General features: G+C 43.2%; 1 protein-coding gene across 1 annotated transcript; it reads right to left on the reverse strand.

Moving 5' to 3' along the window:
* Positions 1–1,412: 1,412 nt before the first annotated feature.
* Positions 1,413–23,435, reverse strand: LOC117535844. The gene is made up of 9 exons (XM_034200458.1): positions 23,392–23,435; positions 20,699–20,866; positions 19,366–19,780; positions 17,943–18,011; positions 17,792–17,862; positions 15,838–15,978; positions 6,348–6,511; positions 6,166–6,256; positions 1,413–1,603 (listed from the first exon to the last, which is right to left on the reverse strand). The coding sequence occupies exons 2-9, from the start codon at positions 20,859–20,861 to the stop codon at positions 1,521–1,523; spliced, it is 1,197 nt and encodes a 398-aa protein (XP_034056349.1). The 5' UTR covers positions 20,862–20,866; positions 23,392–23,435; the 3' UTR covers positions 1,413–1,520.
* Between the last annotated feature and the right edge of the window lie 334 nt (positions 23,436–23,769).

Below are 23,769 nucleotides of genomic sequence, written 5' to 3' on the forward strand. Positions count from 1 at the left end.
TTTGTTTTTTATTTTGGAGTTAAATGCGTCAATCACTTTGCGTATAGGCTACTGATATCAGCTCTACTTGCTCAGCAAATATGCATCTGCACTATCTCGATGCAACCCGCTTCTTTCATGCTCTTCAATTCTTTGGTGAACATGCTTCCTGCATCCTCCTTTCACAAAAGCATCGTCACTGGCAGGCCTGGCAAACATGAGACACAGCGAGCAATACACAGAGTGCGATGATTCACAGTAAGTTAACCACCTTCTAGTTGTCCCATCCTTGCTGTGGAATACTTTGGGAATGGCTTTCTTGGAAGCTTGTTGTGGGTGGTTGGCTGAGGGCGAGCAAAATAATCAAAAGGCCTCTCAGTGTCAACTTCCTGTGCGTCTTTCGCTGTCTTTCTCCCCAGTTGCAATTTCCCTTGTGCTGGACCCTGAATCTTGACTTGTCAACCTCCTCAGCATCTGCTACTGAATAAGAACTAGCATAAGGAATAAACTCTTATCAATAACTATATAGTAACTTATTGAGAGAACATGAACATAGCTTGCTTATACTGTTGTCATTAAATTTCCTTTGGTTTTGTTCAGTGTCAGTCATAGCCTATTGAAACAGTTTCCTCTGTACCTGCCAGTTCTGTCCACTGAGCTCTGCCTGCATCTCTCCCTCAGGGCCATCAGCATCATCTGATAGTGGAACTGAATAAGGAGAACATGTCATAATGAAATAACATTATTCAAGAACATATTATGCAACACTCATCACTTAGTTGACCCTGTATTTGCATGGCCTAATACCGTAATGATTGTCTCCCCTTTAGACAACATAACCATCTCAAGTTATTCACTCACAGTATGAGGGGTTTGTAGCCCCCCAGTTAGCTGCAGTCTAACGGTTATATTACATATATTTGCCTTGAGTAACATTAAGGACACATGTAAGTTTAACCTTCTAAAACTAGAAAAGCTGAGTTCAAAAACAAAAACTTGTCCGAGCTCTTTCAATTAAAGAGACAATGTAACTTGACTTCACTAAATGGGGCTGTGATGTTTTACAGTGCAGAGGTGAGTCCACTGCCTGGACTTTATTTTTCTTAACCTCTCTAGGTCAGATTTCACTTGTTTTGCATCAATCTTGATACAGGGTACTTATATGTTATAGTTTGGATTCCTAAAGCATTTAGTCTACTAACCCATCATTCAAGGGTGGTTTTCACTATAAGTAATTGTTTTTTTTAGGCGGTGATTAGAATTTACATGTTTTTACTATGTTCCATCTGAATTTACTTTAAAATAAAAACATCTATATTGATTCTGACACTTCTACATCCAACTCACAGATGTAACCTTGCTTTGAGAAAAAAGATTATTAATTTACCCCTTTTAGAAGTGAAGATAGTCATTTGTTGTGTTAATGGAATTTTCGAGCCTGAAACCTGAAAAACAGGCTCAGGGTTTAACGAGTTAATACAGAAAGTAACTACATTTTTTAATAAAATGTACATATTGTGTCTGTTTTGTTTTTGTTTTATTCATTCTGAGCTTTCTGTGATCATTCTTGTGAAGTAGAGAACCGCCGGCTGAGCACAGACGTTCTGGATGCTGTAAGCACTTCCTGTGGGAACAGAACGGTACAAAATCATTAAAACCATCGAGGCACATCGGACAATGTACTGCTGAAGAAGAAAAAGGTTCTGGTTTCATACAGAGGGTGAAAAGAGGCAGGCAGGCAGTATGAGAACAACTAAGAGCTTTTTGAACATTAAAGCATGGAGACATGTCAGAGTAGAGACACTACATACTAGGGATGTTGAAATTAATCGTTTCTACGATGCGGACGATTCTGCATCGATGCAGTGACAGAACATAATCAATTATAGCGTAGTTGCTTCCTGATTTTACAATAAAGTTTTTTGAACGTTCTTGAATATCAAATTGGTCGGTGACGCAGAGATCAGGGAACAGACGTGACAGCGGCACAGCGACACGGAGCAGTCTGCTTTATCCACCAACACAAGAACAGCGCATGCACGGTTGTGGCATGACCACCAAAACAGAAAGATATGGACACAAGATGTGTGCAACTGTATTTAGTGTCCTATCCATTTGAACATGATTTAAGTGGGGGGGACCTAACCTCCTCTAGGGGGGTCCAGGGGCATGCTCTCCTCGGAAGACTTTTTTTTAAAATATTGAAGTTAAAAGCATCAATCTGGTGCACTTTGAGAGCAACATTAGGAGATCTATGGATACATCTCTCAACACCCAGATGAAACAGAACTGGAAGCAGATTTTCTTTATGGATATTTTACAAATCACTCTCCTTTCAAACTGTATTCTCGTTTATTAATAACAACTTTTTTGTACTGTCATATAGTATTTTATACCTGTTTTTCATCTATTCTCTTATTTTTTTACAACTATAATGATCATATAAAGGTGTGCCTTTACCTCACTGAGCTGATCAGAGCCGCTGAGTCTGCCAGGAGAGAGCTCTCTAAAGCCGCTTACACAGTAAATTCCAATGTTAATAAAAGCACACAGAAGCTACGTTTTTTGGGAGTTTGATTTATTTTAAATGAACACAAATACAAAATTAAAATCTATGATTGCACACTAAAACCATTATTTCAAAAAAAGAACAATTTCACATAAACCTCTGGTTTTTACTGGGGCGGTTCAACTTGATTTTTTTGGGGGGGTGTGTCATAGTTTATGGGCGCTGTACGCAATGTAGGCGTTGTTCTGTTAGTATAAGATAATAAGATGTACTTTGTTGATCCAAAATCGGGAAATTGTGTTATGAAATAAAAAAATAAAAATTATTTTAATTTCTAACTTTTGTTTTTCCCCCCAATTTGTGGCGCCCCCTATGGGTTGATGCACCCTTAGCATTCACCTATACCGAAGGCCGGCCCTGCACAGGGATGTATGTTTAAAATACTCGAGTTACAATCATGTCAGGTTTTTGGTGGATTTAGTCTTGGATTGCAGAGTATGAATGTCCTCTTGCTATTTCAGTTGAAACGTGTGCAAAGTTTGTGAAGGCAGGAGGAAAAAGCTTCCGCGATCACCGTCTCCTCTCCGTTCCTCCAAACCCCGCCCCCCTGAAAATAATAAGTGACAGGCTGATAGTGACAACGTTATTATTCTGATTGAGATGATGAAGCTAACTTAATCTCCTACAATCATGCTGTTTATGTAACGGTAAGACAGAGAATGTAAGTGTGCACCCACATGCAGTATTTTTGTTTGTATAGCTGTTGTAAATACTCCTGTTGTCTGCTGTGTTCAGACTCAAGTCCTGTGTGTGATGCCACATTCAGGACCTTCAGTGTCCTTTTTTTTTAACAGAAGACCGTTGAGCTGCAGCTAGACTGCAGAAGCATTCGTTTTTAGAGGATGGAACAATTTCACAGACAGATATAGGGATGCTAGAGCTATACAATTGGTTTACTTTGGATTATAATTTAATGTCAAGACATTTATGTTATTGATTTCTGAAGCACTTTCTAAATAATAAAAAGAGTTAATATGTATTTACTAGGGATGCACCGAATATTCGGCCACCGAAAATTATCGGCCGAAAATGGTTAAAAAGGCCCTTTCGGCTAAAAAAAAATATCACCGAATGTCAGAACAGGCTTACGTTGGTAACCTAACGTGTTGTTGTGATGACGTAATAAAGACGCGGCGACCATGCTCGCGGCTGGCTCACAGGGGGGGGGAACATTGACCTTTGTCATCGAGATTGCCCTGAGCCTTTAACAAATCGTATTAAATAATCTGATGACAGACTGTAAACAGAATAGCTGAAATTTTAACAAACTAAATAACTCAGTTTCCTCTAACCATTAGCCCATGTTTGTATCATGTAGTTAACTCCGTGTGTTGCTGCTAGCATACATAACACCTGACGTGGAAACGTTACTCGTGGATGGGGCTACAGAGCTGCTAGAAAGACGGTCGAACCCGGTGCATTCCTCCGTCTGCATGCGGTGCACTTTTGCTAAATGTTTAGACAAATTGCTCGTGCTTACATGCTAAACTCTTATTGCACTTATGGTAACAAGTATTCTCCACATCGAGACGGGTAACGTTTAACCACACCTCGGAGCGCGTTCTCTCCGCCATCTCCGCAGTGTGCTCCGCTGCATGTAGCAGCTGCGTGTGTGTAAACTGCCCCGCCCCCTCGCACACAGACGGGGGAGAGAGATCTCGTCTGATCGAAAATACATCATAGACGCATTTGTTGTCTTTGCATATTAGAAACGAGTTGGCGACACTAAGAATGCGATATAATGTTTTTAGCAATAATACATGACATATATAAATGTACTGTATGCATTCAAAAGTGCTGAATAAATGTTTTATGGACCCATAATAGTGATTATTATTTAAGTTACGTTTTGCCATAATCATGTCTATTTCCATAATCAGGTAGCTGAACAACATTGGTAAAAAATGTATACATATATATATTATATATATATATATATATATATATATATATAAATTATATATATATATATATATATATATATATATATATATATATATATATATATATACTATATATATATATATATATATATATATATATATATATATATATATATATATATATTTCTATTAATCATTTTCGGCCTTTCGGCATTCGGTTTTCGGCCAACTGTTTCCTATTTTCGGTATCGGTTTCGGCCAAGAATTTCCCATTCGGTGCACCCCTAGTATTTACTATGTATTCATTGATGAAAAAGAAGCCATGTGCAGTAATATAGAAAATAAGACAGGATAACCGTAATCGAATCGTGAGACCAGTGAAGATGCACAGCCCTATTAAATACTGATGTGAAAATGAGCAGAATGGGGCCTCTTCAGAACTGAATAATGTTGTGTTTTAAGTAGGGCTGTCAAGTTAACGCGTTAATAACTCCACTAATTATTTTAACGTGCGATTAACGCATGTGTATTTGTCCTCGGCCCGCCCCGTAGTTTCAGAGCCCAAAAGCTTGAGGTTGTTGTTGTTAGTTGGATGGTGGAAGATTCTAGCGAGAGATATGGATACAAAAAAAGGTGTATTAAACCAAGCCAAGCACACAGCTGATGCAGACAGCCATTGCCGGGGAGACGCCTGGACAACAGCGGTAGCTAAATGGGTGGCTACAACTTAACATTGTTGAGGACGACGGGCTGCGTGAGATAATTCAGATCACATCCAACGTGTCGACTGTCACAGCGCATTATTTTGACCCTAGGTGGGAACTTCAGTCTCATGCTTTGACTGAAGATGAATACAGAGGAGCGGCATTTCGCTGACAACTGTAGCTGGAGCTTGAAAAGCACCGGGTTTTCCTGTTCACACCGCAGCGGAGCAGCCTCTTAGCTCCGGAATCCGGTTTGTTTCAAGCACCAACAAAATTGTCCGACCAGAGCAAAAGCACCACATACGTCACGCTTACGTCGAGGCGGGGGCAGGGGCGGGATCAACAACAAGCCCGCGTTTTATCCAGCTTGTACACAACGATGGAGAAACTTAAGCAGCAGTGGTCCACTTCCCTACTGGGAATCTGGGCTTCCGAAGAGGTACAGAGGAAGCTGGAGCACACTCGGCCATTGTTGTTGTCGGTGTGAGCTGTGAGGGGTTTCCGCGCGGTTTGGCTTTATGAAGCAGGCACGCAAACAGTTACGTCATGACGCAAACGATGACGCAATTACGCAGCACCAGTCGGACTCTGGGCAGTGTGAAAAGAGCCGGAGCTAAACCGAAGAACCGGTTCTGAACCTGAAAAGCTCTAGCACGGAGCTTGAACCGGAGTTGCGTTGGTGTGAATGAGGTATAAGAGAGAGGTTCCAGGTTGTTGCGTTGAGAATATTCAGGAGAATATTTGTCATTGTTCCAATGATAATAAACAAACATTTGCATAAAGCATATTTGTCCACTCATGTTTATAAGAGTATTAAAAACTTGAAAAATATTCCTCTAAGGAACATTTAGAACAGATAAGAAATGTGCGATTAATTTGCGATTAACTATGGACATCATGCGATTAATCGCGATTAAATATTTTAATCGACTGACAGCCCTAGTTTTAAGTGTGTAATTTTACCCTGTGTAAAGTGACCCTTAAATGCGCGTTATAAATAAAATGTATTATTATTATATTCTATTCTTACCGCATGGCACCATGAAGGATTTTCCAGGGTTGAAGCGGGATTTCCTGCCGTTGATGGTCACACTCACAGAGCTTGTTAATAAGTTAAAGACCTTTATAAAGAAAAACAATGACAGAAATGATTAATATTAAGACACTAGAGAGGACAGTGAGTATAACGCAGAGATGTGGGAGGGTACTGACGGTGGCGGCGCTGTGGTCCACCCACAGAGGTTTCTTCATGAAGGAGCCCAGCAGCATCTTCCCGTTGCAGAATGATCCGCTGTTAATGTCCATCGTGAGGCCGATCACCCGGCCCTGATAGCAGAACCACTCGAACTGATCCGGGAAGATCTCAGTACTCTCTACTACAAACAGAACAGAAACATTTATTTAAAGACCAAGAACGACATATGTTCAAAGACAAAGTGGGACGGGTTAGCGCAGGGGTGTCAAACTCAATTTCACCGTGGGCCACATCAGAATTATGGTTGAACTCAAAGGGCCGGGTGTAACTTTAAAGGGGACCTATCATGCAAAATGCACTTTGTGATGTCTTTTATACATCAATGTGTCCCCGGTGTGTCGGGGAACTCACGCAGCGTCAGAAAATAAAACCCTTTGGCTCGACGCAATATGGTCGGTGTTTACATTAGCATCGCTAACACTCAGAGCTAACCTGTACTGGAGAGCATGTGTGTGAAGAAGCAGGAAATAAAAAGGAACTCACCTTGTGGTATAACCGGCAAGAGAGAAAGCCTTTGAGCTCCAGACTGTTTCAGAGAGAATCCTTGATAATCCATGATATGGCGTTTCATCACAGCAGCATTTAGTTTAGACAGTAGCTGCCGGGTCCCGCATGAGCTCAGCCCCCTCCTTTTTTAATTTGATCAATTATTATCTTTTTTAAAGCTTTATACCCAAATTCAGCACTTTTCAAACAGGAAGTGAAATAAAAGGATATGAGGCATGGCTAGAATGGGTGATCTGTTTGGTATTTTGAGCAAAACACTTCATAGACATGTTTTTTTATATCTGAGACCTATGCTATTGCCTAAAAATAGCATGATAGATGCACTTTAAGACTATATAAATATATAAATTATATAAAATAATGTATTATATTATTGCCTCTGCATTGGATTATTATCGGATAGGGCAGGGGTCTGCAACCTTTTTGACCAAAAGAGCCATTTTGCTCCTTTTTCCAAAAAATGTTTGGTCTGGAGCCGCAAAACAAATTTCATAGTTTTTTATTGTTGTATCAGACAAACTAGTTTTTTTGCATTTATTAGGCTATTTATGACATGATATAAAACTGTTAACCTCTAATAAGAAACAAAGAACTCTTATAAGGAGAATTAAAAATAATACACAGGCCTACTTTAAAATAAATTAAAAACAGCACTTGGGGAGTCCTCTGCACATTTGAAGGAAAAAAATATTAAAATGGGCCCACTTTGGACTTCCGGTCTGAGCGGAGCCATGTGAGGTCGCATTTCTCGAGCTCCTCGCCAGAATCAGAATATTTATATTAGACAACTACCCTCTACACTATATTCAAGCAACTTTAATCTAAACTGTTCTTCCTTGCCTCCGCCCAACAGTTTCATTCGAAATATGTCGTCTTCCTCTCGCAAAAAGACGTCTGCTGCGCCAGATCCGAAAGCTAATAGTGCTAGCCCGGCTAAAGGTGCTGGGGCAGGGCCCCTAGCTGCTAGCGCAGCACGAGGTGATGAGACCGCGATTCTATGGGCCATTCAATCTCTCAGAGAGGACCTGCTGAAGAAAATTGATGACAACGCCGAGATGCAGTCTAAAGAACTACGACGTGAAATAAGCCAACTGAGGGACGAGCTGAGATCCGCCGTTGACCGCGTCAGCAGCCGCACCAAGTGTTTGGAGGACCGGGTCGAGAGCCTGGATACTGCCGCTAATGATCACTCGGACCTCATTACCACTCTCGAACGAGACGTGCAGCAGCTAAAAAATGACATGAAAATCTTCTCTGACAGGAGTGAGGACCTGGAGGCGCGGTCTAGGAGGTGCAACCTCCGCATCACCGGGATACAAGAAAAACGGGAGGCAGGGAAGAACCCAACTGACTTTGTAGCTAAACTACTCCAGGAAACGCTGGGCTTAGAAAAAGAGCCACTACTAGACATATGCCATCGCACCCTACGGGAACGGCCCCAGGAGGACCAGCCACCCCGCGCCTTTGTGGTAAGATTTCACTATTACCGGGAGAAGGAAGCGACCCTCCGCAAGGCAGCCACGGCCACAGATCCGACAACGTCACACGGAGACAGGATCAGAGTATTCCCCGACTATACCCAAGCAGTCGCAAAGCAGAGAGCCGCCTTCAGGGATGTGAAAGGCATGCTAAGAGGCTGTGATGGTGTCAAGTACGGACTGTGGTATCCCTCGGTTTTGCGGATCACAACGGCCGATGGAAAGCGACACAGTTTCACAGACCCGGGGGAGGCGAAGGACTTTGTTTTGAGGAACGTGGCTAAACAGAGCGGCTAAGATGCTAGGTAAGCTGACTGACGGACTAATGCAGCGCCGGATAGCGGCGTTGCATTTCCCACATGTACGTATATGGGGCTGTGGGCTAGGGCTTGCTACGAACGTTTGTGGTTTTTCTTATTATTGTGTAATTTAAGCCAGCTCGCGCTGCTCATACTAGCCCACATTTTATAACAGCCAGTTGGCTTACAGCCCGCTAGTTCAAGCAACTGCTCTCCTATACTCCTGGGGAGGTTCACGTTTTTCTGGCTCTACTTTTCATTCAACAATCAATACTGGATGTCTGCATATGTTGTCATAACTGGTTAACAAGTATGTTACTTTTACTGAGACCATGTTATGAATGTTCAACTTAGAGGTGTGTCTATATCTATTAGCAAAAGGTTTATCTAAAGCTATTGATGGTTCTGGCGGGGCTCGATCTCGCCAGGTAAGCTGTCCACGTTGAGGTGCGAGTATTATCGGGGGCGGGTAGCAGTCCCTCAGTTGGGGAGGGACCAGCTCTTTATTGTGAATGTTGTTTCAATCACTTCAATTACATATGGACCTTCTATTTTAGGTTCTCAATGGTGTTTATGTTCTTATTGCTGTGTGTTTTATTTCAGTTTTTTTAAGGTGACCCATCCCCCCTTTCCCTCCCTTCCTCTCCCTCACCCTTCTGACAGGGGGCTAGATTACTGTCCAAGGTCCCACAATGACCCAGGCAAACAGGGCAACGAGTGTAGGTAAGGCGGCAACTACTTTGGTTAGCTGGAATGTTAGAGGTCTCAATCATCCAGTAAAGCGCAGCAAAGTGTTTTCCCACCTCCAGAAGCTAAAAGCAGACATAGTATATCTCCAGGAAACTCATTTACGTACTTCTGATCACTCTAGACTCAAGCGGGGTGGTTTCTCTCACATTTTCCACTCCAAATTCAACACCAAATATAGGGGTGCAGCGATCCTGATAGTAGGCATGTGCAGTTTGTGGAATCTAAAGTAATTGCAGATACAAATGGCCGCTATATCATAGTGCAAGGTCAATTGTACAACACACCTGTTGTGCTTGCATGTCTCTATGCTCCCAACTCAGATGATGCCGATTTCTTTAGCAATTTCTTCTCTCTGCTCCCGGATTTGAACTCCCATCACCTAATTTTGGGGGCAGACTTAAACTGTGCCCTCAATCACACTCTGGACCGCTCCACTGTCTCCTCTAGACCACTGTCAAACTCAGCTCGAGTGGTGAACTCCTTTGTGGAAGAATACGGCATGGTGGACCCATGGCGATTTAAGAACCCAACATCTAAACAATTTTCATTTTTTTCTACAGCGCAGCAGTCATTCTCCAGAATAGATTATTTCATTTTAGACAAAAAGTTACTCTCTGTGCTTGAGTCCAGTGACTATGAGAGCATTGTTATTTCTGACCACAGCCCAGTGACCATGAAACTTTGTTTTCCAAACCATGTACCACCACAAAGGATCTGGCGTCTAAACCCACGCTTATTATTAGATGAAAGTATATTTCCACGCACATCGATACCTTTCTTGAAATAAACCGTCAACCAGAGATGAGTATAGGCACTGTATGGGAGGCCATGAAGGCTTATCTTCGTGGGCAAATAATATCATATTCAATCAGTATTAGCAGGAAAAAGACAAAGCGAATGACAGAACTTGTTAATCGGATCAGAGACATTGATAGAATACACTCAACAAAGCCCTCTGCTGAACTGTATAAGGAACGCATTACAGTGCAGGTGGAATATGACTCTCTGGCATCCACCTACGTAGAGGACCTTCATCTGAGATCTAGGCAGACCCATTATGAACACGGGGAGCGGGCCAGTAAACTACTCTCCCATCAACTAAGGCAGTCGGCTGCAGACAGTTTAATTGCGGAAATTGGAACGGTAAATGGGGACACCATTTCCGATCAGAGGGGCATTAATGATCAATTTAAGAGTTTCTATGAAGATCTTTATTCATCAGAAGTCTCGGATGACTCTCTGACAACTAACTTTCTAAAGGACCTTAAGCTTCCAACACTGGATCCTGACGGTGTCTCGGCTTTAGAGGGGGACATTTCTAATGAGATAAACCGCGCTATTAAAAGTATGAAAAGTGGAAAAGCCCCCGGACCGGACGGCTTCCCTACTGAATTCTATAAAAAATTTGCTGGCAAACTGACACCTGTGCTGCGCGAAGTATATGCAGAGGCACTCCAGCAGGGTTCACTGCCCCCCACATTAGCTCAGGCAGTAATAACAGTCATCCTTAAAAAGGGCAAAGATCCAGCGAAATGCGACTCCTACAGACCAGTAAGTCTAGTCTGTTGTGATAACAAAATTCTCTCCAAAGCTTTAGCTCTGCGCCTTGAGACTGTTCTGCATAGAATCATCCACCCGGACCAAACAGGGTTTGTAAAAGGCCGACAGTCTTTTGGGAATCTTCGGCGTCTATATAATATAATTTACTCAAATCCAGGACTCTCTCCAGAGGCCCTCATCTCTCTAGACGCACACAAAGCCTTTGATCGCATTGAATTTGACTACCTATTTGCAACTCTTGCTAAATTTGGCTTCGGCCCATGCTTTATCTCCTGGATAAAGGTCCTCTACTCTGCACCTCAGGCAGCAGTTCGCACTAATAATATAATTTCGAAATACTTCCGGCTTCAACGGGGCACAAGGCAGGGATGCCCCCTGTCCCCCCTCTTGTTTGATATAGCCATAGAACCGTTAGCAGCTGCTCTCAGGAATCGGTCAAATTTGACAGGAATTCAGCGGGGAGGCTATACGCATAAGCTGTCTTTGTATGCAGACGATGTTTTACTGTACTGCTCCGATCCGCTTAGGTCCATTCCGGCTGCACTCGATGTAATCACCTCTTTCGGCAAGGCTTCTGGGTATAAGATCAACATGACCAAGAGTATACTCTTCCCCATCAATGAGACTGCGGCCAAGCTTTCATTTAGCAAACTCCCCTTTAAAGTGGCCATTGACTCTTTCACCTACCTGGGAGTGTGTGTGACACAGGACTTTAAAACCCTGTTTAAAAAGAACCTGCAACCAGCTCTGGCCAAGGTTAATGAGGACCTGAAGCGCTGGGCGTCGCTCCCTATTTCGTTGGCGGGCAGGGTGAACACCATTAAAATGGTTATTATGCCACGTATGCTGTATTATTTTCTGTCAATTCCTGTTTTTATCCCTAAAAAGTTTTTTAAAGACCTGGACAAATATATTTCCACTTTTATCTGGAATAAGAAAATTCCCCGTCTGCGTAAGGCATTTCTTGAGAAGAGAAAGTCAGAGGGGGGTCTTGCATTACCCAATTTTTTACACTACTACTGGGCTGCCAATATCCATAAAATGGCATTCTGGATGAGTCATTTCCGGGAAGGGGGCGGTCCTATTTGGTCTAGCATGGAACAACACTCATGTGAACCACTGGCCCCTGCCTCCCTGATGTGTGCTCCTTTACCACTTAGTAGAAAATATCACTCGAACAACCCTGTGGTCAATAGCTCTCTTAGGATATGGTCACAGTTCAGGAGGCATTTTGGATATAGACAAACTATCTCCTCCATCCCCATAGTTCGCAATCCGGCTTTCAAACCAGCCCTGATAGACTCCGCTTTCCACCTGTGGTCCCGGAAGGAACTTAAGTGTGTTGCTGATCTGTTCTATGAAGGGGTATTCACATCCTTTCAACATTTAGTCAAAGAATATGACATCCCAAGGAATAATTATTTTAGATATTTACAAATTCGTGATTATACAAGAAAACAATTTCCCTCCTTCCCGGCCGCCCCACCTGGTGGATGGATGGAAGACTGCCTTGGCCTCAAACCTTGTCAGGGAGGCTATATCTCAAAGCTATATAATATTATTCAAGAAATCTCTAGCCCCTCCCTTAACCACCTTAAGGGTGCCTGGGAAGAAGAAATGGGCATAGAACTAACCGATGAGACCTGGCGGTCTGCAACTGAGAACATACATAAATCCTCCATCTGTGTGAGGCATGGAGTACTTCAATTTAAAGTGTTCCATCGATTACATCTGTGCAGGAGCAGGCTTGCCAGGCTGTACCCTGAGGTGGATCCCACGTGCCAGAGGTGTCATTGTGCCAGGGCTACCCTATTGCACATGTTTTTCTCCTGTCAGTCCATTGCCCCATTTTGGTCTTCTATATTTGAAACGTTTTCAGTGATGTATGGCCAGAACATACAACCAAATCCCATAATAGCTGTGTTTGGAGTAGCCCCTGAGGGGGTCTCCCTCTCTAATTGCCAGTCACACTCACTTGCGTTTGCAACCCTTCTTGCCCGCCGTATAATCCTCCTCAAATGGAAAGACCGGACTCCACCATCTCACACCCACTGGGTGAGGGATGTGATGGCACATTTGCAGCTGGAGGAGCTGAGGTATCGTAGCCAGGGATGTGTTAACAAATACTACAAGCTCTGGCAGCCTTTCCTTGACTATTTTAGCAAACTCCCCTGTGCAAATCTGACTGCATGAAGCCCCCCCAACCTTCCCTTTTAATGTACTGTTTATTTTAGTGGACTGTATTATTTGTTTATTTTATTATTTTATTTCTTTAAGTGCAGCTGTGGGTGTTTATGAATATGTGTATGTGCGTATATACATATATATTATGTGCTTGCACAGTATATGTACTGCAAGGACATTTGTATTTGTGGTACAAATGTAATTAAATTGTATGATTACACATCTGCATTTTCATGTGCCCTGCATTGTTTTGGTATAAGTGAAAATCAATAAAGAAAGGTGAAACATAAAATGGGCCCACTTTGAAATAAATAAAATATATAGCTGCACCCTAAAAAGAGTTAAAGGTAGGGTAGGTAAGAATGGAGAAACCAGCTTGAGTGCGCTAGAATTTGAAAATACACAACCGAAAAAAATATGCCTCTTCCTTCAGACTTCCTTACAGAGTCCCTCCTTCAACACACACGAACGCGCACATGACCAATGAGGGCACGAGATACGTTTGTGCACAGATGGAAGGCTGACAGGCAGGTAGGCCATCCAGTTACTTTAGCCGGGCCGGCTCAGATGATTGGTCGTGCTTTTTACAGCGCTACGGCTTCCAGAGATACATTTTTGTATGTATTTATTGTCAAAGCATTTACTATATTCATTGCTATCGGGACGTTAAGAGCATTCCATGGAATATAACAAAAAGCGTTTTCTGAAATAAATTACATACCCCATTGAATTATGACTGAAGATCGTCAGCCGTCTTCCTCTCCCTTGTTGTTCCTCGATACGTAAAGGCTGCACCACCGTTGACAACTTCTCTCTACATATCAGACATACCGGTAAACCAGCATCGTTTGCTGTGAAAGCAAATAACTCTGTCCACGGCATTATAATATCCGTCTTCACTGAATTGTCGTCTTCAAAAAGGGTACTCACAACAATTCCGCAACAACTTCATCTTCACCTGTTGCACTTGTCATTTCAACGTTAAAAACAATAAAACGGCATGAATTGCTTCGTCGCATTCATCTAGATCCTCTGTCTCGAGCCAGTGAACTAGCGGGCCTTCTAGAATACCCTGGAACCGAGAGGAACTCTGAAAGAATACGCCCATTGGCTACAAATCAATATATGATAGGTTGATCAAACTGTCAGTCCAAACATACGCTCTCATTCAGTGCAACGGCCAGGGCAACAGCCAGGGCATTCGATCAAGGATGTAGATCTACCTTGGTGAAAGATATTCTACCCAGAGACCCAGAACAAGATCTGGTTGCTTTCTTTTCTAACACAAAACCACTGAAATGCATAGTGCATGGTCCGAGAAGGACAAACAAATCAACGTAACACTAATACTACAGATCAACAACACGGATACGATTCTCATTTATACATTTTATTTATATAATTAAATCGATTTTTGGTTTGTTTTATCCGAGTGTTCCAGGGTATTCTCTGAATACCTTGAAGGCCCTGACGGTTCGCCACTGGTTGTCGGTTATGGCTCGAGGTCATCTACACCCCGAGAAGGATGTGTTCCAGGTGTCCCACAACAATAACATTGCCCGGTCACAAACTGGTAACAACAAAATGCTAGGGCAGCCCCTCCTTAAAGTGGACCTATCATGCTATATTTTAATAATATATTGTAGGGCCATACATATATAAAATATTGTAGGGCCATACCTATATAAAACATGTCTGTGAATTTTTTTTTTCAAAATACCAAACAGATCATGCATTTTAGCCTTGCCTCATTTCACTCTATTTCCAGCCCTGTTTTTGCAAGGGCTGATTCTGTGTAGCTTTAATGCAATGAGCTGCAGCTGACCACGCCCCCCTGCAGGAGAGGGGAGCATGCTCTGATCAGCTGCTGGGCTGTCAAAAGAGGGGGAGGAAAAGAGAGGCTCCGTTTTGTATTCTTATATGATTATATAGAGTCGTTATTCATTTGTTTTAAAGCTCAATAAATAACAAAGAAGACCTTTGACCGGCACTTTTCTAATTTGTTAGACATGTTGACCCGCGAAAAAAAAATCTTACTGAAACTCTGCCGCACGGTCCCCTCGTCCCTTGGAAGGTGGGTGTTTTTCATCTGCTGGCTGGTGGACTACATGGGAGATTTACAGCAGGAGCAAACGCTTGCCTCGGGGAGGGAGAAAAAGAGCCAGCGCGGAGCATAAACAGAAGGGCAACCATGCGCGGGAAGTCTTCTTCGCTGCTTTTGTGGCAGACTACAGCGCCACTTACAGGCCATGTACTACAGCGTCTCCAGCACTTTTGAGCGGTCTCGTGTGAACGGACACGTTTCTGGTGCCTGTTGCGTGTGGATGGAATACTTTTTTGATAACGATTGCGGTCCTTTTGCAGGTGGAGCGTTGCCCATGTAGGCGGAGCGTCACCGCCCACTATTCCGGGCTGACGTCAGCTCGGATGGAAATCTGGATCAGCTCCGTTGTAGACCCGTTTTTAAAAGATTTGGGTGCGGTGGAAAAGAGAGAGGGTTTTATTTTCTGACGCTGCGTGAGTTCCCCGACACATATTTATGTATAAAAAGACATCACAAAGTGCATTTTGCATGATAGGTCCCCTTTAAGGGAGAAAATGGCTGCTCAAGGTTGGGCATCTGCGTCAGAGGGCAAAAGGTAAACATGTATATAGAATTATTTCCTCACCTTTGACAGGCAGCGCCCAGAGGTTCGTGAACCACTCGGCCAGGTTGACTTTGTCTTGGGTCAGCAGGGTCAGCGGTTTGAGCGGAGGAGCGCACAGATCTGACAGAGAGAGAGCCGCCTGCACTGTGGAATTCGGCAAAACTGGAACAAAGGAAAGAAGATACCATTATATAAAATTAAAGAGGGATGGGGTGGCTGAAACCAGCAGGTGGAGCCGTTTGTACTGCTAGCATCAGATACATATTGAGGCTATATTTGATTATTTAATGAATACTGTGGTGGATATTTTGAATGATGGTTCTCTTTGTCCAGTGTCGAGGCCTGATATGGGAAATGTATCACTATCAGCGTTTCCGCCAGGGGTCTTGCCGTCATTCGATGCCCTTATTCAGCTCGGAACGCCCTGAAATCGAACCGAGGGCGTCCAAAAAAAAAAAAAAATTCGAGAGAAGATCGAGAGTTTTTATCGCTTGAAATGACGAAAAGGAAAAAGGACATTAGGGCTGAACGTTTAATCGATTTTAAATCGAAATCGCGATTTTAAATCGAAATTTTAAATGATGCAATTTTTTCTTGTGTGTCAGTCATCCACACCAATCAAACGTGCTGTGCTCCACATGTACCAGTCATTAACCAATTATTTACTGATTAACCAATCAGAAGTGGCCCATGATAGAAGGTGATAGATTGATCCAACCACCTGCCAAGTATTTTTGAAATACTTTTCCAAATGGAGCTTTCCTAGATGGTTTGGTGAAACAAACCATCTGAGTCAGGTTAGTAATGCTCCATCACATGTTTCTATCACAGGGTGAATCTTAAACTGAAGCTTGACTTTAAAGCAACCCAACGGAAGTTTCATGTAAGTTTAGTTCTTTCACTCGTAGCTCGGGCTGCGGGGGTGCTAGAGACGGGAGCACGTTGATGCGACGTTCCTAGCCGCAGATATGGCCGCATTTTACAATAAACTTCCGTTGGGTCGTTTAAAAACATATCGCAAATCGAATCGAAATTAGATTTCCCCAAATCGTGCAGGCCTAAAGGACATCCCTCTGTTGGAGGGGCAAAGGAGTCTGGTTGGATTATTTTCGCGGCCAGCAAAGCGTGTTCCTGTGACGGAAAGTGTACTGCCGGCGAGCCTTAGCGGGGGGTGCAAGTAGCGCACGCGCGTGAACTCGGCGCGCCGGAGCCTCGAAGCGGCGAAACTGAGACTCTGTGGTGAAATGATGAGCCGTTTAGGAGCAGAATGAGCCGGCACTTCTTAGTGACTAGTCAAACAAAAAAAGTGCCAGAATTCCCATCACTAATACGTAAAGAGAAAGTATTGTAGCGACCCTGTATAGGATGCTGAGGGTGTCACTCAGGCATCCCCCGTCTCTCTGCCAATCATAGAGCTGCACAGTGATGCTGGTTGAGGTGCAGGCCTGTGGTTGGGGGAGCAGACGGGGGAGGGCGGGAAGTTGTGACGTAGACACTGTTATATATATGGGTATGTGTAGAAGTTAGTGTGAGTGTGAGGTTGAACCCACAAGCTGTTCCTGAACCTGTGATCATCTGTAAAGAAGAAGAGTTATTAAAGCCTAATAACTAGCAGCCTGTTTCCGACTCCCTTTGTGATCGTTACAGTATCTATAAGGGACGGCTCAATTCAAAATTCAAGTCACGTGACATCACCCCTCGCTCTCGGGGTGGACGCCCTCTCAGTCGCGGTCTGGCGGAAACACTGATCACTACTCTTGCCGTTTTTATTCTAGATTTATCAAAGTGTGATTATTATTCATTCCTTAATACCAATAGTCGTGGATCCCCATCATAAACCTGACAACATTTTCAAAGAGATAAGGGTTGGTGTTAAGGAGGACATTGTGTGGGGAAAGAAACTTAGGTTAGGTAAATATCTATCAAGAACATTTGGTATACATTAAAGTATATTGTTAAATGTTTAAAAACATACTCAAGCTGTCCTCCTCCTCGTACTGGTCCAGAACAATCATGGAGGACGGCCCACTTCTCAAGAGCTTCGACCTGTGGGAAAATAGTGGGAAATATAAACGTATATCGACAGTAAGAGGGAGATATTAAGAGAGACTCAGACTCGTCCTCACCGATCCACTGAATAACGCTGTGGCCGCTGATCCTTGGGGGTGCAGTGGTGTATGAAGGCATTAAGAGTACTGTGTACAGATAGAGAGAGATATAAAGATGGTTTATATATCACAAGTGTTGTGATATCATTCAAATCAAGACTCCGAAAAAAATAATGAGAAGAATACCCTGACTAACCAAAAAATGGGAATAACTTGCTGCGTTTTTTTTGTCTAATATTTTGTTACGTTTTTTTTGTATCTTTATCCGGTCATTGTGTCTTTGGATTAACTTAAAAATAAATTAAAAAAAGATATATCATTATATGACAATAATAATAATATTTATAAATACTATAACAATTATAATGAGAAATTAAACTCAGCGCAAGTTCAACCAGGAAGACCGTCTTTACTCATTAATGTACTATTTCCGTGTTAGTCTCCTCTCTATAGAGTGGCAAAGTCACGCCCGTCTACTTCCATGCGACCTTATTTCTGAAAAATTATGTATTGAAGTCAATGGAGAGAGAAAACTTATCTTTCGATCCCGTTTGAATTGTGCCACGAATTACACATATGATGTTTGTCAATCTTAAAAAATAATTTCCAAGTCAAAAAAGTCACAGTTTGTCTTAAAACTGTTGAAATATAAGACTATGAAAAATACGCAACTAGAAAGACTACAAATCCCAGAGTCGCGTACATTAACGTTACACATTACACTCTTGTTACTTACGGAACCGACTAACTCCCCTTGTGTGTATGTACAGCTCTCAACGCGCCCAGACTTGGAGTGATTTTCACCTCTTTTAATACTTTCCGCCTCATTCTGAAAGAAAGAGGTGAAATGTGCCAACGTGACGGCCGTCTTGGTGTTGGTGACGTATGCGAGACCAGAGATGTAGTTCATTGAGCGCTTCACACAAAAAAAATGTGTTACTTCACAGTTTTACGACAATTAATTTTCTTGACTTGCAAAATTCTCTTTTAAATTGACAAACATCATATGTGTAATTCGTTGCACAATTCAAACGGGATCAAAAGATAATCTTTCTCTCTCCATTGACTTTAATACATGATTTTTCCGAAATAAGGTCCCATGGAGGTCCCCCGGAAGGGGAGGGACTTCGCCTCTCAATAAGTCACTCCCCAGCTTAACCAATCACTTCGCTCTATTCTCACAAGCCTATACGCTCCGCTAACCCTCTAAAATCTGCTCTCCCAGCTGTCATTTCAGGTGACTCGACGCATCCCTCCTCCCCCCCTTTTCACCTCTTGTCCCTCTGAATCCAGGGTCAAGCTAAGCCCCTCCCCTTCAGACTAACCCAACCATCCATTCACCACCACCAGTGTCTAGACCCCGGGGGTGTCTAAATTGTTGAAATAGTAAAAAAATATATATATATTTTGTGTATTCTGACAAATATATCCTGATATATACCTGAATACAGAACAGTCAGCGGGAGGGATTTTCTTCACAGGACGCTCCGGCTCCTTCATCCGACCTCTGCCCACACTCGGGGTCTTGTTTGAAGACAACATGTCTTCAGAGGCGGCCCGAGATCTCTTCACTGGAGACTGTGGGTTTAGGAGCGGCACGGAGGAACTCTCTTTGGGAGGTGGAGGAGATCTGGTGCGTTTCTTCCTTTCATTCCGAGGTTTGGGCTTCTGCTGCTGAGGGGAGACGCTCTCCACGTCCTCACACACGTCCTCACACACGTCCGGCACCGCACACCAGCTCCCGGGGGGTCTCCTGCCCTGCCTCACTGCCTTGAGAGGCTCCTTCCTTTGAGGCTCCTTCCTTTGAGGAGCTTTCTTCTTACTGGAGACACGATGGTATACTTTTTGAAACGGCCCTGTTGAAGCCAAGGCAAGTTTATTTATATAGCACCTTTCAACACAAGGCAATTCAAAGTGCTTTACAAAAAGGAAAGATATTACGAAACATAAAATGGCATTTAAAATCACTCATTTAAAAGCGAAGATGATAAAACATGAATAACAAAGGTACATTCATAAAAGTCACAGCCGTGTGAGATACACACATCTGAAATGTTTAGCTCTGACTCTCAATCATTGCTCACTTTTTAGCAGACAGTTTTCTATGACTTCACTTTCTTGTTTAACTTATCCTTTAGTTATTTCAAGTGTTTCATGCTAAACGAACCCCCCTTTGGAACATTATAATCTGACCCCATGGTACCTTTTAGTTTTCGCTGAAACTATTCCTCTAACAGAAAGGAACACAATCTAAGGAACAGAGATCATTGGTTGGTCTGTTTGTAGGGCTGCACAAGATATGTGAATTGATTTTTTCCTAAATCTTCAGCTATTTTACTCAAATACAGGTATTTTTTGTATTTGCACATTTTTGTTTGTAAAAAGAGTTCAAATACATGTTGCTTTTACTTCAACGCGACCTTAACTGCTAGATTTGTACTTGTAACAGATGCCTATTACCACATGGACGATATGAAGGCTGCAGGGGGAGAGCTAATAGCTAATATTTAGTTTACTTTGTTATTTACTGGCTGTGTTTGTTTTCTTTTCTTCGTATATTATTTTTCCTGCTGTCTCTGTGGAATAGTTTCATTATGGACTTTTAAAACCGAACTGGAACCGGACTACTTTTCTGTAAGTAAAGGAACCCAGTTCTTCCTCCACTCCCCTGAGTTATCGCTGAGCTCTCTGTGAGAACACCAGCGGGCTGGACTGAACATCCTCCTCTGTGTTTTGCCGCGTTGCCTCCTTCACTGGCGGCTGGTTGCATTTACCTGTCGTTTCTTCTGGGCTCCGATGCATCCGCCACTCTCCAGGCGGCCTCCTCCTCCTCCTCAGAGTCAAACTGTCGTCAGGTGAACTCCCTTCAGACACCACAGGTAGTTTGTTATTTTTAACATCTGCTGAATCCTCGTCTGTTTCTGCTTCGGAATTCATGATTTCTTTGTGCGAAAGAAGAAAAGCATTTAAAAAGGATGTCTAAATGTTCTATAGGTCCTAGGGTCTACTTATTCTTAAAAGGACGGGTCCCTATAAGCTTGGACATCACATGTTACTTGTTAGACGCTTTTATCCAAAGCTACTTACATACTCAATACTGGACAATCCCCACAGGAACAATTTGGGGTGAAGTGTCTTGCCCAGGGACACAACGACATGCTGACTGCAGTGGGGTTTGAACCTGCGCACTATCCACTGGGCCACAGCCTCCCGCATCTATCTTGCATGTTTTTACTGATTCTATTTAGGCCTACAAGTTTGTTATGTTTCTAATTAGTGAATTAAGGGTAACGTACAACATCTGTTCATGGACGACAGATGAAAAAAAAGCCTCTTGGCCAACTCTGGAGTTAAAATAATAAATAGAAAACTATTAAAATCCCTCACAAAACCACATCCGGGTCGGCACAAACCGGCTTCTTATCAGGCACCATGCCCGAGCCTACACCCAACGGCTTCTTATCCAACACGGCAGAACACGGCTGGAGCATGTGATGAAAAACGAGGCTTCCCCTTAGTTTCCAGCAACGGACACTGATCCTTCCAATGACCCTCTCCTCGGCAATAATGACATAGGCCCGCTTCGTCCCCCTCGGGTCGCCCCGTACCTGCAAATCTACGGGAGGAGCCTGATGAAACCTTTGCACCACCGCGGGCATTGCCACCAACTTCTCCACGTCTCCAATCACCCCTAGAACACTTCTCTATAAAACCCTTATGCGTCAACACGAAATCATCCGCTAATTCGGCAGCTATAAACGCGGTGGAAGGTTTCTGCTCATTTACATAAGTGGCCACACGCTGAGGGATAACATCTTTAAAACTGTTCCAATACAATGAGTTCACAAAGACCGTCAAAACTGGCAACCTTTGCTGCCGCGCAACACCGCTGAAAATGAGAAGTCAAATCACGGATAAACTCCACATTTGTCTGCTTATCCCCCTTGACCCAATTTCTGACGATACGCTTCAGGAACCAGTTCGTGTGATTTTAACACCGCTGATTTTACTCCAGCATAATCCAAAGCATTTTCGCCACATATAGCTGAATAGGCCTCCTGTGCTCGTCCAGTGAATACACACTGAAGTAACAGCATTCCGTCTGAATCAGACCAGCTTCTTGCCTCTGCTATGCGTTCAAATCTATGGTTCAAGTAAAAACAATGTCAGGGTCACGCTCATTAAACTTTGGCACTAACCGCAAGTTAGAAATAACATCGCCACTACCTGATGCCGACCTATCAGAACCATCCTCCACCGAAGAAAGCTTGCCCTCTTCAATCAGCCGTAATCTAGCATGTTTTACCTCACATTTCATCTTTTCCACCTCCAGCACCTTCACCTCTAAACGCTTCTCCACCTCCTGCTGCTGACCCCTCAACTCCAACCTCTCCTGCTCAAACTGTGGCCAAAAGCTCTTTTTGCTGCTCGAACGTCAAACCATCTGTCTGAACCACTACCGGCACGACCCCTGCCGCACCAGACTCACTCTTCTGCAACACCCCCTGCTCAAACAAAGATGACAGCTTTAATCTCATCTTTCCGATTGCCTCCCTATAACAGCAATTTTATAATGCTCTGCTATTTCGACCAACTGCGCCTTTTGGCAATCATCTAAGACACTGAGGGCGCATCCACAAACGCCGACAAAGAAGCCATAATATATTACCTAACCAATCAGAAATCAAAGTGTTAAACTGCCAACATGCATGGACGAAACCCAACAGAGAATTTCCCTCTAACTGCCTAACCAAAATATTAATAATATCACCTAGTCTTCATGTGGCGGGTAATTACGCACTGGAATCCAGCGGAGTTGTGGAGCGACCTGCACGACGCAGGTAACACCAAAAAAGCACGCGGACGTGCCCCGAGACAGCTGTCCGTAAACAGCTGACACCAATCACGTCGCCACAACACTATGAAAAAAAACAAACAGACGCAACCCAAGGGGAAACGCCACTTAAGCCTATAGCGGGAAATCCCTTTACACAAGCGTTTCAAACAGCAACATTTTACCTTCTGATTGACACAGAAACCCTGACGCCCTGTCAAACACGAAAGCTTCCTGAAACACAAAAGACATGATGTGTCCCCCAATAGCAGCGCCAAGCCAGCACACAGCTGGACCATCAACTAATCAGCTGCTCAATGACACCATGTGCTCTGAGCACTACACAAACTTTTAACCACACTTTCTACAAATAACCCGTAGAACGAGCCCTCATTTGTTGACCGGCTCAAAAGGCCACAACAAGGAGGAGACACACCATATCAACGGTTTAACAAAATATGTTTATTAAAGAAAAACATTAAAATCAACCAAATAAAGCATGAGGTGTGGATGTCAGTGGTATCAGTAGTGTAAATGCAGGGTGAGGTTTGCATGGACATGTATGAGAGTGTTGAAGTGCACAAAGTGAAGCAACTGAGAGAACTCATAGCATACTCAACCGAAACCAGGTACCTGTAGAAAGCAGAGGGAAGACAGAGCGGAGCAGAGGCTTTAAATAGCTGCAGGGCACCAGACCCAGGTGCCCCGAGTTACTAATCAAGGCAATCAAGACAGCACAGCCACACCCTCTCTAGATGAACCCACAGGGGCATCGCAATGGTATTTAATACCTTTTAGTTACTTTACAGACGTGGATGAATGATGTGAAATATAATCAAGTGTTAAATCAGACTTTAGTTCCACCTGGAGTAAATCCACAAGCTACCCTGCAGTATACAAAGTCATTCAAACTAGCTGCACCTTCACCAGCTTTGAGAACACTTTCATGATCAATCATTATAAAACATATGACGACTGTGGCTGCGAGGGAATGCGGTCGTCTTTCGACCA

The sequence above is a fragment of the Gymnodraco acuticeps genome, unplaced genomic scaffold (genome assembly GCF_902827175.1).
Source record: "Gymnodraco acuticeps unplaced genomic scaffold, fGymAcu1.1, whole genome shotgun sequence".
Lineage (NCBI taxonomy): Eukaryota > Metazoa > Chordata > Actinopteri > Perciformes > Bathydraconidae > Gymnodraco > Gymnodraco acuticeps.

What these genes read in the sequence shown, in the direction of transcription:
- LOC117535844 (XM_034200458.1), bottom strand. Translation starts at nt 20,861, where the DNA reads ATGAATTCCGAAGCAGAAACAGACGAGGATTCAGCAGATGTTAAAAAT. An exon ending in GAGCCCAGAAGAAACGACAG is followed by an intron (nt 19,781 to 20,698) that starts GTAAATGCAACC and finishes TGGCTTCAACAG; the next exon opens with GGCCGTTTCAAAAAGTATAC. An exon ending in TGGACCACAGCGCCGCCACC is followed by an intron (nt 6,257 to 6,347) that starts GTCAGTACCCTC and finishes TTCTTTATAAAG; the next exon opens with GTCTTTAACTTATTAACAAG.